The 14,721-nt window shown below is 39.5% G+C and overlaps 1 protein-coding gene across 1 annotated transcript in view; it reads left to right on the forward strand.

Moving 5' to 3' along the window:
• The window catches only part of ush2a (Usher syndrome 2A (autosomal recessive, mild)), a gene marked incomplete at its 5' end in the record, with an annotated part of 121,725 nt that overhangs the window by 75,152 nt on the left and 31,852 nt on the right, over positions 1 to 14,721 (forward strand). Inside the window, 5 exons of the mRNA XM_079554493.1 lie at positions 6,086 to 6,309; positions 6,890 to 7,193; positions 8,542 to 8,739; positions 8,823 to 8,977; positions 11,264 to 11,462. Of these exons, the coding sequence (XP_079410619.1) occupies positions 6,086 to 6,309; positions 6,890 to 7,193; positions 8,542 to 8,739; positions 8,823 to 8,977; positions 11,264 to 11,462 (1,080 nt within the window). The remainder of the gene's footprint in view (positions 1 to 6,085; positions 6,310 to 6,889; positions 7,194 to 8,541; positions 8,740 to 8,822; positions 8,978 to 11,263; positions 11,463 to 14,721) is intronic.

Genomic DNA, 14,721 nt, shown 5'->3' on the forward strand with positions numbered 1-14,721 from the left:
ACTTCATTACCTTCTGCAATCCCACAGACACACTCTCATCTAGTAATCACTTTTAAAATAGTGACACATAACTTGATAGTAACTTAAGGAGAATAAAAAATATTTTCATATTTTTTTGTAATGTAATGCAGTTCTCTGTGTCTGTACAAATCTGCAGTCAAGTTACTGTGTTAAGCTACAAAACATCTATAAGTTTCATCCAATAGCCTCTCTGTGACTACTGTGCATGAAGGCCCCTGCCCTTCCACCTCTTTTTCCTAACTATCCTTTCTTTTTCTCATTCTAGTCATCATCTTTCCCCCTCCTTTTTATGCCCCTTTCCATCCACTCATCAGTCATTAGCGTTAGCATCCCCATTGAGAACATATGGTATGATGGATCGGAGGGCTAGCAGCACTAGCGAGGCTAAGGGCCATTTGCCGGGTGCATTGCACTGTCGGGGAGCCCTGGGGCCAGCTATGCAACCTCGACCCCACACGTCTGTTTCAAGACACTCACACTCAGACACACATGTGCAAACAGCAACACCTATTATGGGAGAAAATACTTAACCTTGGCACCAGTCACTCTCACTGTGTTCTCTCACCGTCTTCATAGATTACTTCTTTTAATGGTGTGCGACAAAGTTTTGGCATTAAGTTTCTCTTTCTGAAAATATCAGTAAATGTCTGAAGTTGCTTAAGTCAAAAAACAAAATGATACTTTAATAATTGATGGAAAAACACTTTGTAACAGATAAAGAAAAGTGTAAAGAACAGAGAAAGTGGGTGAAAGCAGGGGGTGGACGGAGGAGCTGTGAAGAACTAGATGGGGCAGATTAAAGGAGGAGTGAAGGGTATCCCATTGTGCCCAGCTGATAGACTAGGTTAGGCTGATGTGATTATGGGGTCCCTGAAGTGCGATCTATCACACATTACCGTCCACACTGTCAACAACCATACACACACACTGCAGGGGAACAGCAATGCCAGGAGACAGCCGTCTGGCAACAGATACGGCACCGGCCTGAGCGCACATGTGCACACACATTCACTAACGTACAGCAATACACAACAATGCACACACACATAACCAAGATACAAAAAAGGTGCTTCGAACTGCAGCCCCGTATCCAACATGCATTATGCACTCGTACATGCAGGACCAGACTATCAGATTTGAGATTCATCTGGTGAAAAACCTTTGAAACATAATCTCACTAAACCTGTCAAACACAATCACAACAAACAAATGCACAACACAGTCAGCTGTGTGTTCTCTCATCTGTTTTTTCAACTTGAGCAAAATGATGCATTTTGGCAATCTCAAAAACAAAGCTCCTCCAAAATCAAACAAACATTTCTTTGAAAAGTGAATTTATTTTACTTTGCTTGTGTTACTTCTTTCATTGACCATTCATCATTAATATATGATATGAAGACACATTGATGGAATATTCTCAACATCTCATTTACATCTTTTTACATTCACTTTAATTTTTACATTAATATTTATAGTAGTAACACATTTTATTATTTAATTAGTGTATTTAAAAATTTGCAAATATGTGCACAGTAGTATTTAGTTTGAACAGATTTGAAGTGACATTGATGAGCAAGTGGAGCAGCTGTGGCTGTGTCACTGACGTGCTGCTTTCTCTGTGTGGCCACTGTACATGTGGGTTTGGTTGGGAGGTTACTGTCTAAAATATTAGTGAATTGTCAGCACTTTGTTTCGAGAGCCACTTCCCACTAGTTCTCTTCTCATAATTGAGAGAGTCTAATCATGTCCTTGGCCCTGAGTTGTTATAGAGTCTCCAGTTACATAAATCTGCCTGTGTTTGAACAGCTTTCATTTCTTTTTCCAAGTAGATTAAGCAATGTTTATTTTTGGCTATGGGTACCTACATTTTCTTTTAGCTTTTTCTCCCGTGCTGCACATTGATTGAACTTTTAAGCTCTTCATTTGCCCCTCTTTCTTTTCCTCTGAATTTGCAGTTAAGATGTTAAGCTTCGACTTAGGTGAGATCAGAAAACATTTCAAGAAATTTGTGTGTTGTCTTGGCCTCCCCGTGCTCTAAGTCTCTTGGCTTTCTGCGTTCAATGGACTCAGCATTTCCCCTTCACACTTTCCCTTTTTCACGTCTCGGAGAGGGTATTTGTTTAGCGCTTCTATCCGCAACTTATAAACTGCCGTGCCGTTTTAACTCTTTCCCATACTACCCTGCTCTGGCCTAACACAGCAGGCCCCATCCAAACGTTCAAGGACAAATCTGAATATCCTTTTTCACCGTTTAAGTGTTAAAAGCCTGGCGGTGCTGGGGTGTTATCTTAACGCGCCTTGCCATGCCATCATCAGAGCGCGTGATGAAAATGGCTGTGATGATGCTAAAAGAAAAAAGAGGAGGGGGAGAAAAAGTAATAATCAAATATGTTTTTCAAGGACACACTGACCATTTGCTGTAAGGAAATTATCCCAGTAGTTAAGCTTGCTCACTCTGAGTCTGGCTGAGTTTTGAGTAGAAGTATTTGTGTGTGTTTGCAAAATTTAGAACACACATTGCTTTCTGCTTTGTACAATCTTATTTGCGCTGCTTTTTATACCAAGAAGCCTGTTGTGTTTGATTATTATTAATGAACGTATTTAGTTTTATTCTGTCTGTCTCGTGATTCTTTTGTTTGTCCGTTTGTTTTTGTGCTTATGTATGTGCATCAGCCACACTCAATGGCTGGCTGCAAATGGCCAGTATAATAGCAGCATTTGGCTCCTTTAGAAGATGAAGTATTTGGTGAATGCAAGAAGACATTTCTCTCGCTGTTAATGTATTTATGATGATGACTTTTCTATTGGGTTTACTGTAATGACTGGCAAGGATAAAACCACTCTGCTGCCGTGTGTTAAGCTGCATACAGGCAATCAGGCATACACAAACTCAGTTTATTGTCACAGCAATGTCTGAATTAATGTATTGATATTTGCACAAATTATCCATAATACAATTAAATCTGACTTTGGCGACGTGTATAGTTTCTTAAGGCTACTTTCCAAAGATTCACAATATTTGAAATTGAATATTAGAAATGATATGTGTACTAAAAGTGTGTATACAAGCACAATGGATCACTTAATCTGGCTGTGCTGTGGTCCATTCTTAGAGTAACTTAGTTTTAGTGTCACTTTCTCTTTCATGTTCTTCATTCCTCGCGCTGTCGTTTCCTGTCTCTCTTGGTGATACTTTAAGCACACAGAGGAACAGCTGTTTGCTGTGTCTTCCTCCTCTGTGAATCCCTGTAGAGCGGTGAAAATATAACTGCCACCAAAGTATTTACTAAAATACACAGGCACACACAGGGAGGTCGCATAAGCGCAGTGGCACACACATACATGAGCTGGGCACACTGTCGAACACAGGCCCAGCTGGTAATGCTTCTGAGATAAAAAAGCCGTTAGAAAGACAAGAGGACAAGCGGTCAACTGGGACTAGGGAAGGTGTGTGTGAGTGTCTCCATTATGCATGCTGGCTGCTCAAACATCCACATCTGTCTACAGAGAAACACTGTGAGGGAGTCCATCCACTGCGATTTCATCTCTCGACATGGCACATCGTCTGGCCCCTTCGGAGCAGGAAGTTCACATACACAAGCAAACATCTGCAGTGAAAAGACACACAAGCGTCGACCTTATAACATGAACAAGGCATTTTCTATGGATTTACTTGCTGCATTTTGCACACATTACAACCCCTGTCCTATAATGTGATTTAAAAGTAATCGGTTTGTTGGAAGTTGTGTTGAGTTTAGGTCTCCTGGAGAGCTCGGATAACCCTAATCCATGATACACATTTTTATCAGTTGTTCTTTGGCGTGGCTAAATATTGACTTATCATTAAGCGGAATGGCTGAAACCCTAATAATAATTCACGTTGTCTAAGCACCTTGTGTTGACGCAAAGCTCCCGATGCTATTAACGAATGTATGCAAATCCAACATAAATCTGAAGATTAGCGAGAAAGCGTTGGGCAATTCAAAACAGAAAACAAGAGGTGCGTGATAAAATGCTGTCTCTACATACACACACACACACACACACAAACACACACATTCCCAGCTCATAGAAGGCAAAATCAACCCTATGTCATGTCATGTGCATACTGAGATAAAGCCATACATTGAGTATGAGAATATAATATGATATTCCCTTGGCTACCTTTTTTATGCAGAGTATGACATACTACATCCAATCCAGACCTCTGGTTGTCATTCACTTTATTGTGTTGATATTTTGATATTGATGCTCTGCAACTAATCTAGACCAAGCAAATGTACTTAGAGCTACTTCTATGCTACATTGAGACACTTCCTACAGGAGGGGAATTCAAAGAACAACAAGCTATAAAGAGATATCAAGAACAGTACATTCATATAATATTTTAAAAATGAATCTCAGCGATGGGTGGGACGATGAGGGTCCAGTCAAAGGTGACTAGTGCCAGGTGCAAGTGGACTATAGAGAATAGAGATTGTGATGTTAACACCAGGGATAAGTGAAGCATGGCTATTTTACAAAAGTGTTGAGCTGTTTATTTTTGCGTCATTGAAGCTGAAATAAGGCGCTGGGGGAATTGGCCCCCAAGCACCCACTCTGCAACAGCTGCAGCTGCTAAGTAAGTTACTGGCCGTCAGACTGCTTTTATGTCACACAATCTCACACTCAAACCAAGCATTTTCCTGCAACATGTTGATGTGCGCAAATATAAAACACAGCAGCGGAATTATTTAGCTTTAAGGGAAATGTGTTTTGTATGCAAGAGGATCAAAGGCTTATTAAGTCGTTAAACAATTAAAAATATATCATGCCACAACTAGCCGCTGTCCCGTTAGATGCCCAGGCCACATTACAGAGCAGTGGTGTTTAATGTGTGCTGTCAGATGAAATGGGCTCCACAGCTGGAGGTAGATCACACGACAGATCAGCATGTCAGCGACTGAAAGGATCATATTGATAAAGACCTCATGAAACTTATTTGATTATTTCTCTAAGCTAAATAATGACAACGGATTCCAGGTCTTACAGTGCGTGGGTATATGATTCCAAATGAGGAGCTTTCAGTCATTATAATGTGATTTATTCTATTTTCCATTGGTACAAATATAATATAATATTCAAAGCATGCGGTCCCTTACCAGTCTCATTTGTATTTCCAATGCATGCTCACAGCTGGGGGTTACTTTGCTGACTCAGGGAAATGGCAGTATAATAATATAGCCCTAATCCACTGAAAGGCCACAACAGGACAGTGTCTGACCTCAAATCGGCTCACTTTGAGGGGGATTCCGCTTAAACATATTATGTCATTTTAAGAGAAAAGAAGCAGATATAAATTATTTTATATTTTCATGGAGTTTTACATCGCCTACTTTAATTACGTTATTGTTCTGTCAAGCACTTTGAATTGTGCATTACTTGTGCTTTACAAATAAACTTGCCTTGCCATGTTATGTTGTCGTGTATGATATATATAAAGACACATGTTTACTATATATTTGCTGATGTGATTTGAGCTCTTTTATGGTAACGAGCCCATTCGACATTATGCTATACTTATTTAACAGAACAGCAACATTTGTGAAACATATTCATTTAAAATGTGCCAATATGCAAAAACTCAATAGTTAGAATTGTTTTGGCCATTTAATGAGAAACATATTCCAATAGTCGATGGGAATATTGTGACGCTATAGGCTTATAAGCTTAACATGAAGCTCAAAAAGCGGTCTTCTTCATATTTGATGGGTGCCTGCAAACAATTTACAAAGAAATGGAATCATGTATTTTAAAAGTCACCTTGCAGTTGAAGGGGAAATGGTGGCAGGCTTATATCACAAATCACTGTCAGATTTGGCAGCCTTAAGAAAAACATGCTCCGTCTTCATGTGCACAAAAAAAATTCTACAGAGATGAAAAAGGAAGCGGAATCATGCAGAGCAGAAAAAGATGATGTAATAATGATGGTTATCACAAATATAAAATTTAAAACTATAAACTTTAAATTAGATTAACTGATGAATATGCTTCATCTACTGTATATTTTTATTTTTCTCTTCAGATTTCATCTGCTGTGGACATGAATACATAAACTCCTCCACTTCTCTTTGCTGTGTGGACCATGATGGATATCCTACAATACACTCTGTGGGTAACGCGACAGTGAAGTTACAGTGCTGTGGGTCAAAGGTCATACCTCAGGATGAGAGTTGCTGCAATGGCATTGGCTATGATCTTCAGCGCCAAGTATGTGCGGACCGACCCACGCCAGGCCTCACTATGGAGGTGAGTCAGCAATTGTATTTCTGTCAAAGGTTTTATGCATCCATTTGTTTTTTGTTGTTGTTTTTTTTTTTCATTTTAATAAGGTTTTAGAGTTAGATATGACTTTTTAAACAGGATTGCCTTGTAAGCATGGGATCATTGTAAAACGAGATGTTCCCAACATCCCTATATAAAACCATTTACTCATTCAATTATTGTGTCATTGCTTGTAATTACTCACGTTTCAATGTCAGAATACAGTGACAGAATTAAAATCACTATTTCTTTATTTTATGCAATGTGTCACTATTCTCAGAATTCTTCACAGTTTCAATGACGCAATCCATAGTTCTGTATTGTGTAATTTCACTTGAATTTTTTGTCGCCCATTAATCAGCCGTGGTCATGTGGTGTTTGTGCGTCTCTATGTCAGCAGGAGATGGACACATATTGGCAAACACACAATGCACACATACAGGAACAAAGGGCAGGAACTCTCATTACCTCTAACATTACGAACCACTCATACCACACTCAACCTTTTAAATTGACATGTTTTATAGTTTGTAATGTTGTCTTTTATTTACTTATGCTTGTGCAGCACCAGTGTCTCCAGGGTGCCATATGTCCTATGGTTGCGGCCTCCACTGCATACTGTGGCTCCTGTGACCTTGATCCAAATACAACCTCCTGCACTTGGACGCTGTCTCCACGTATTGTACCTGAAACATCAGTTATTGACAATGCAACCAGTCACACGGAGTTCAATGGAAGCCTGTACTCATACAAATTGGCAAATGAGTTCAGTGAATATGAATATGACGCCCAGCAGCTTGAAGCTGGTCTATGCCCATCCCATGAAGAAGTGGTTTACAGTGGTGATGCCAAACAACTATCTTATACAGGTAGGTTTTGTGTCCATGTTATGATCTGAATCATTTAACTTGTCCTTTGTCAATGAACAGGTTAAGCCAGTGCAGTGTATGTTTATAGATGTCATAGGAAAGTGTCTCTTTGTCCTAATAAGGAAGGACAAGAATATTACAGTCAACTGTATTGTTCAGTTATTTGCAGACTGTATTGGTTGCTTTATGCAGCCTATTATGTTTGATATCATTAGAAACTCTAATTTGAGCTATTGATATAAAGATATGCAAGTGTTTCTGAAAATGATGTTATTATCATGCCATTAAGTCAATTAGTTTGTGGGGTGTGAAGAATCACTAATACTCAATATGGCCATCTGGAAAATGCACTTATAAAACTGCTAACCTGCAGAAGCCATCCTGCACATATCTATTGCTCTGTTAGTGTGACAGTCACTGCGTTTAGCTGCTTTGGAGACAGATGTCCATCCATACAATCACATGCCTGCATAGAGCTGCTGCAGTGTGCCTTAATAGCTGTAATGTGGTGATTCCCTTTGCTTTACATCCATATGTCGTTAAATGTAGGTATGGTCGTCCTGGTGTCTTTCTATTCTGACTTAACTGCAGTCCCATATCAGTGATGTGCCTGTATGTGCCCGTATGTGCCTGTGTGCGGTCTGCATTTATGAATGATGCTGCTGTTTGTATATTGGCCCTCTTATATTTTCCTATAACTTCCTATGTGTGTTTAGTCATGGGGTGGTTAGGATGAGAATTTCTAGGTGATGCTGTGACACCATCTGGGCTGAGGAACATAAAGCTGTCACCACCCACCATACACCAGATGTTTCTCATGCACACACATGCAGGCACACACTGGCTCTTTCTGTTCTTTGGTCCACATGCATCAGTAATGAAGATTTATTTAATAAAACCATAAATATTGTTTAAAACATGACAAATCAGTGGGTGTAACTTTACCTGTATCTATGAACACTATTTGTTTTGTGTCCCACCTTATGTATTGTGTGTTTATGACAGTGTAGTAAAGGGTCCCAGACTGGTGGTTAAAACATGGTTTGGTTTACAGCAGAGTCCCTGAGCCCTCTTAAAAGTAAAGCACACGTGTGTGCGATTGTCTATTCGCACATCTGTATGTAAAAAAGCTCCTGTACCAAGGCCCACCAGAGGGGTAGTTACAGCCAACAGCTTTGGCCATTCACTTTGTTTTACACATCTGCTCCAGTGCAGAGCGCCGTTTATTTGGGGGTTAATCTTTACTACATACAATCTGCACACATTCTCATTTATATTCTTTTTTCAAAATGCATTTCTTTAGTGTCTCGTATTCACGGAGGAGTTTTTTGTCTCTTCTCTCTGAAAGACTCTGCTCTGGAGCCCTTTACCCCGTATGAGTACAGAGTGAAGGGGTGGAACAGTTTTGGCAGTGGGAGCAGTGATGCTATAGCAGTGACTACACGTGAAGACAAACCATGGGGAGTGGCACCGCCCCGATGGAGTCGTATAAATGACAGAGATGACATCATCCACTTGCACTGGCCTGCACCCGCTCGGCCCAATGGTGTGTTACACTGCAATAACATTCACACAGCCCTTTACAGTCTAATTCACCTGCTAAGTGTATGTCATGCCATTCTTAAACAGGGGACATCACTCACTATGTTATATTACGTGATGGACAAGAGCGTTACCGCGGTGATGAGACAAGCTTTACGGATGTTGGGGGAATTGGTCCCTTTCAAGAGTACAGATACCAGCTGCGTGCCTGTAACCGGGTTGGATGTGCCGACAGTGTACAGGTACAGCCTCTGTATTATTGTATGATATGAGCAATAATTTTTATCATTGACACCAGTTATATCATTGGCACCACGGGGTGAATAAAGAAACACTTTTATTTCCGCAGATAACAGAGCTTTGTCAACAAACTATAGCTTTTACAATGATCACTTAGTCTTCGTTTCTAAAAAACGGCTAATGCCGCAGCGCAACTTAGTGCATGCAAACAAAGGCAATTTTGCCACAATGCGCAAAATTTAGCGAATACTGTCGTATTTATCTGGACTATGTGAAGTAAAACTGCCCAAGAAACTAGCACGTTTAAGAAACAGGTGTAAACTTTAGCGCAGAACAATATAATGCAGTTTATGCACGGGTCTGTGCGCTCCGTACACGCAGCAGCTGTGCTCCTCAGACCAGCGCATGGATACCGCCGGAGGAGCGCATGCAAGGCTTGGAGGTTTTTTTTTCACATACACAATTAAATAATTGATTAATAAATGAATTAATAAAATCACAGGCAGTAAGTAATCTGTAGGCTATTTCTTTAAAACCAAGAGGATTGACTATAATAATAGGTTTTTAATTAAAGTGATAATTATTGATTGTGGACGTCTGTCATTTACATCATAACAGTAAATGTTCCCACAAAGGCGCTCAGTCAGGAATAAGAGCAGTCGCAGTTTTGCGCAGACTGTGCTCACGCAATAAACTCATTTGCAGATCACATTTGTGGCACGAATAATACACACAGTTTCTAATAGTAAATCAGGTGCTACACGCGCTAATTTTAAGTACTACTTGCAATTTAGCTCCAGGCATAGTAAATGTCCCCCTAAACCTGGTTTTACAATATACTCTTTGAGAGTAACAATAGTTTAATCTACTGTAAGGAAAACATTTGATAAAGGAGCATTTACATCTGCATTTTGGGCTGTATTGGCAAGTAATGCCCTTTTTTTCTAACTTTTTTTTTTCTAAAATGATGCACCTACATTTTTTTCTGGTGCACCTAGATGTAAAAAAGTGTAACTAACCCAAAGTCTAGAGCCCTGACTTCGATCTTATCTCATCAGGTTCACATGTTATGTGTGAATGCCACTTACAAACCATAAAATATATTCACACAAATACCATCTTCCCAGTCCCAGCTAAGTATGGAGGGGGTGAATTACTTCGTACACCACTGAAAATTGTGAAAACAGTCCCAATTATGGGATAAGTTGGGCTAACCCAATACACCACTCCAATTACCTGGCCTCAGCCCCCTTTCCACACGCAGCCACCAAAACACAAGCACACAACCACACTCCTGCTGTGTCAACAGAAGGTACTGATCTAATACGGTTGGTCACTTAGAGTGGAGGGAAGAGCGATTGGTCCGCCTCTGTCTCTGAATGTGTTAGCCCCATTTTCTCTGCTATTTGTTTCCTGCCTTTCTGCTGCTCTCAATGTTACACTGTCTTCTTTTCTTCTTACCTTTTCACCAACGTTTTGATTTCTGTCTCTAACTATCCACGACAGCAGCTTATTTTTCTATAATTAATTAAGTTAGTAATTTTGTTTGTTATTAAATACTGAATACCTCTACGAGTGTTTGTTTGTCCATGACTATTTTACAGTGACTGTAGACTCACATACGCCTTTTCAGACCTCATCTCCATGTCTGTACCTTTGATTATTCCTCACTTTTTTTGTTTACTTGTGTGTACAAGTCTCATATGTTTGTGTGTGTACATGTGTGTGTGTGTGAGTGTGGGGGGGGGGGGGGGGGGCTTACACGTTTTGTCTTAGTTGTAGGAGCACTGTTCTAATTGCATTGCCCAGAGTGGGACAGGTGGGGGAAGTGTTAGTGACAGTCTATTAAGGCAGGATATCCCTGTTGCCATTAGCAGCAGATTGCCTGGTGATTCTGTGATCTCACATTCAGGCAGCATTCACAGTAGTCTGATACAACATTGCAAATCTACAATCGGGTGGTCAGTGTGTCTTACTGTACTCTCAAACATGTTTGATATTTGTCTTAAGTTCATGATATAAATCCCCAGGAAAGGAAAAGGCACTCTGCTGGATTTGTGTTTTGAATTGTGCTCTTCACTTTCAATTTTGTTGATTTTTTTTTTTATTCTCAAATGTAATTATTTGATTGCATAGTTTACAATTCATTTTTGTCAGGTTGTAATAATGGTGATACACACACATTAATGATCACAGCAAATATCCATTTGTTTTGTTCATATGTGTAAATATTTGAAATTCTTTGTATGCTGAAGATGTGAGATGTTAAATGTGTCCTGTGTGTGCAGGTGAGTGCAGTGACGGTGCAGGGGGTCCCAGAAGGAGTGCAGCCTCCGGTTGTTACAGCTTTGAGCTCGTCTTCTGTCTTTGTGAGTTGGACAGAGCCCTCTCGACCCAACGGGGTCATACAGCGCTACTACCTGAACCAGACCAGTGTGGGGACAATATTAACACACACTGATGGCCCCCAAAATTATACTGTGACAGGTAAGAGAAAACAGTATATTTGTCCTTGAGTGAGTGAGTTCAGAAACTTTTCAAACCTTTGTATGTATTATAATTATTATAATGTGGCCGTCAAATTGAGCAGTTCACATCATAAACTATTTTCCTTCCAGGTTTAAAAAGGAGCAGTATGGTTTGCTTTGGGTATGTTTCCACAGCCTAAACTGAACTGTTCCATTGCCAAAAGGTGGTCCAAGCCACTCTAACCCGGGGCCCCCTATGCGGTGGGGAGTGGAGTGGTCTGTCTGGGACTGCTTTGCTTTGCATTGATTAGTCAAGAAAAATCAAGCCCGAGAAAGTATAACTTATCTTGAAATAAGTGAGATGTAAGAAGTTACAAGCATACTGTAAATGTGTCATTTTTAATCAAGCCTGTTTTGGCGTTCAGCAGTCATCTTCCGGGAGGATGGCAAATTAATGTTCAGCAAAAAAATAATGAATTTCTTGTTTGGAAAGTATTTAGCACCGCACTTAACAAGTAGTTTCCCTCCGCTGGAGCTTGATCGTAGCCCCACAGTGTGTCAGAACGGTTGATGGTGGTCGAGACCGGTTTAGTCTAAAAGAAAACTCTCACACAATTACTCAGACCCATTCCACTACTTTTAGTAAGGCTGTTTCATGAAAGTTTTGATCTGTTGTAAATTCCATTGATTTCCCATGATATAGAAAGCTATAGCTTCATATGTCCCTGAGAGTATCTTTAGGGGTAAATAGAAAGTATGAAAACCTTCATTAACTATTCTACCAGTCTTATAGCATTTGTTCTGACACCTGCCATTACAGCACATCAACTCAGCTGGTGTAGTACTACGTTCACACAAACAAAAACAAAACCTTCTCCACCACCACAATAGGGTGAAAAAACTCGATAAGACAGCTGAGGCCTTGTAACCCAGTGTCCTTACAAAACCCTTGTAAATGAAGGTTGTATCCATGCAGCAAAGCCGAGGGCCGTAGCGCACCATGATTGTGTCAGGAGTGGGTGATTTGTGATTCGTGTTTTTTCTAACTTAAGGAGGAGCAGTGATGTTGGCCTGCTGCCATCTTCCACAACACGTACAAAAGAATCCTGCACTGTGAAGCATTGTGGAAAAAGCTAGAACGACCTAAAACGTTGTGCCAATGAGAGAAATACTCTGAAGTTTAGCTCTTGATTGCATCTTTAAAGTGCATATGACAGATTTTAATCCTATTGTAATTATGACTTAGTTAGATGGATAACTGTATAGCCATAGTTTTTGGATCATTTTTAATAATTATTTTTTTCTAAACTCATTACCAACATTTCTAGTGCATTTCTAACATCACAATTTTTCACAGTAAGTTTATAAGCCCATTTCACAGTTTTAAGAGTCATTTTTTCGGGATCACTGTCACGATAATACTGAAAACAATTTACAATAATGCGGAAAACTATTTCATTCCACAACCTGGAAAAATATCAGGTTCAGGGCCTTTAATGGCGATGGCAACAGTTTAAAAATGTGTTCCTCTATGTATGTCACTTCCTGTCAGTCTCCAATAAGGAAGTGAAACAATAAACATCATAAAAAGTAATAGAAACTAGGTAAAAAATGTAAAATGCAAAATCTTAAGCCTAATTGCATTTACTAAGTTTTAACAAAAAATATGTCTTATGTGTCATAATTGACAAAATGAATTGTCAAAATAATAAATGGTGAGACTGAACTGACTCAACTCTCCTCAGACTTTGACTACATAGGCAAACATGAGGTGGCATAGTATCACATCATCCTGAATGTTCTGCAGTGTAGCTTCATTTTCAGGGTAGAGGTGGGCATTATGTCATTACAAAATAAAACTAAAATTGTGGTTTGGAAGATATGCACAATCACAACACTGAATATATCATCAGTGACAATATACCAAATAAACCGTAGGTTAAAATATTCTTGCTATGTCATTTTTATAAAACAATATAAAGTAATATTCCTGCACAGTTGTAGTGCATTCTCTTTATAAAAAACAAACTGATGAACTAAGATTCTGCTTATTCACTCTTTTCCTGTAGTTTGTCAATATTGCCCAGTCAGAGGAGTCTGAGGGTTAAACTGTTGAGAGATAAGTATCATGTATAAAATGTGAAAAGGTCCAATTGGCATTTAATCACATTTATTTGTATGTATTAAACATATTCATTTAAACTATTTCTCTACAAGGAACCATTCTAGACAGTAATTGACTTATTTATATGTTTAATTCATTTATTTATACGTTTGTCTAGTTTTTCTAAAGCTTGAACTCGCGTGCCTTCTCTGCTCCCCTCTGCCTTGGACTCAGACCAGGCATCAGCTTTGCCAGTAGCCAACAGACTATTCCCAAGGCACCTGTGGTTGGCTTGTATGGTCAGGAGGCATGTGCGCACAAACATGTCTGTTTATATGTAGAGGCATGAGAAAGAGAAACAATGCCAAACGGAGATGGTAATGGGCTGTAATACTGTCACAGCCCCTTGTGGCTGTGTGCTAAAGTCCCCTGTCCCGTGTGAGGCTCTGGAAATGCTCATTTAGCCAAAACCACGACTCTCGCTCCTCTTACCCTTTATCTGCACACTCTCGCTCTATCTCACACATGGTATTCACTTTGTGGTCCTTCATTCATGTGTGTGTTTCTGTAGCAGTCGACTTGAGAGCAAAATTACAGTATATTGTGTGATTCTGTAACATAACCCGACTATTTGTATCTGTTATAAATATGAAGAATTTTAACCAATTTGAAAGACATACATTTCACAAATTAGTCCCTAGACCTGTAAATAATGATTTCACCCATGGAAAAATGCTCTTATTCTTGAGACAGGAAAGAAAAAAAAAGAGGAATCTACCGAAATAGCTTTAATATTTACTTAAACTGCAACATACTCCCCTTATCATTCACTGATCCCTCCCTTTGTCGCTGTCCATTTGATAACAGACTAACAAAACACACTGGCAAAACATCTTTCAGAGCTACTAAGTGACTAACATTGCATTTCAAATTGCTAAAATAAATTAACAAGGCAGACAATGTTGTTCAGGCCCTTAATAAACTGTGTTTTTCACCCACTTGCTACTCATGACTGCCTGAGGAAATGTAACAAATACAGCCCCTATTAATGGAAATTCCGGCTGTTCTGTGAAGTGGCACTTCATAGAAAGAATTAAGCACTACTGTAGAGGCACCCCTTGTGAATCGATATTAAGTATTGCTATCATTAGCTCACAATGAATTATTGCCTGCA

Source organism: Gobius niger (genome assembly GCF_951799975.1).
Source record: "Gobius niger genome assembly, chromosome: 4".
NCBI lineage: Eukaryota > Metazoa > Chordata > Actinopteri > Gobiiformes > Gobiidae > Gobius > Gobius niger.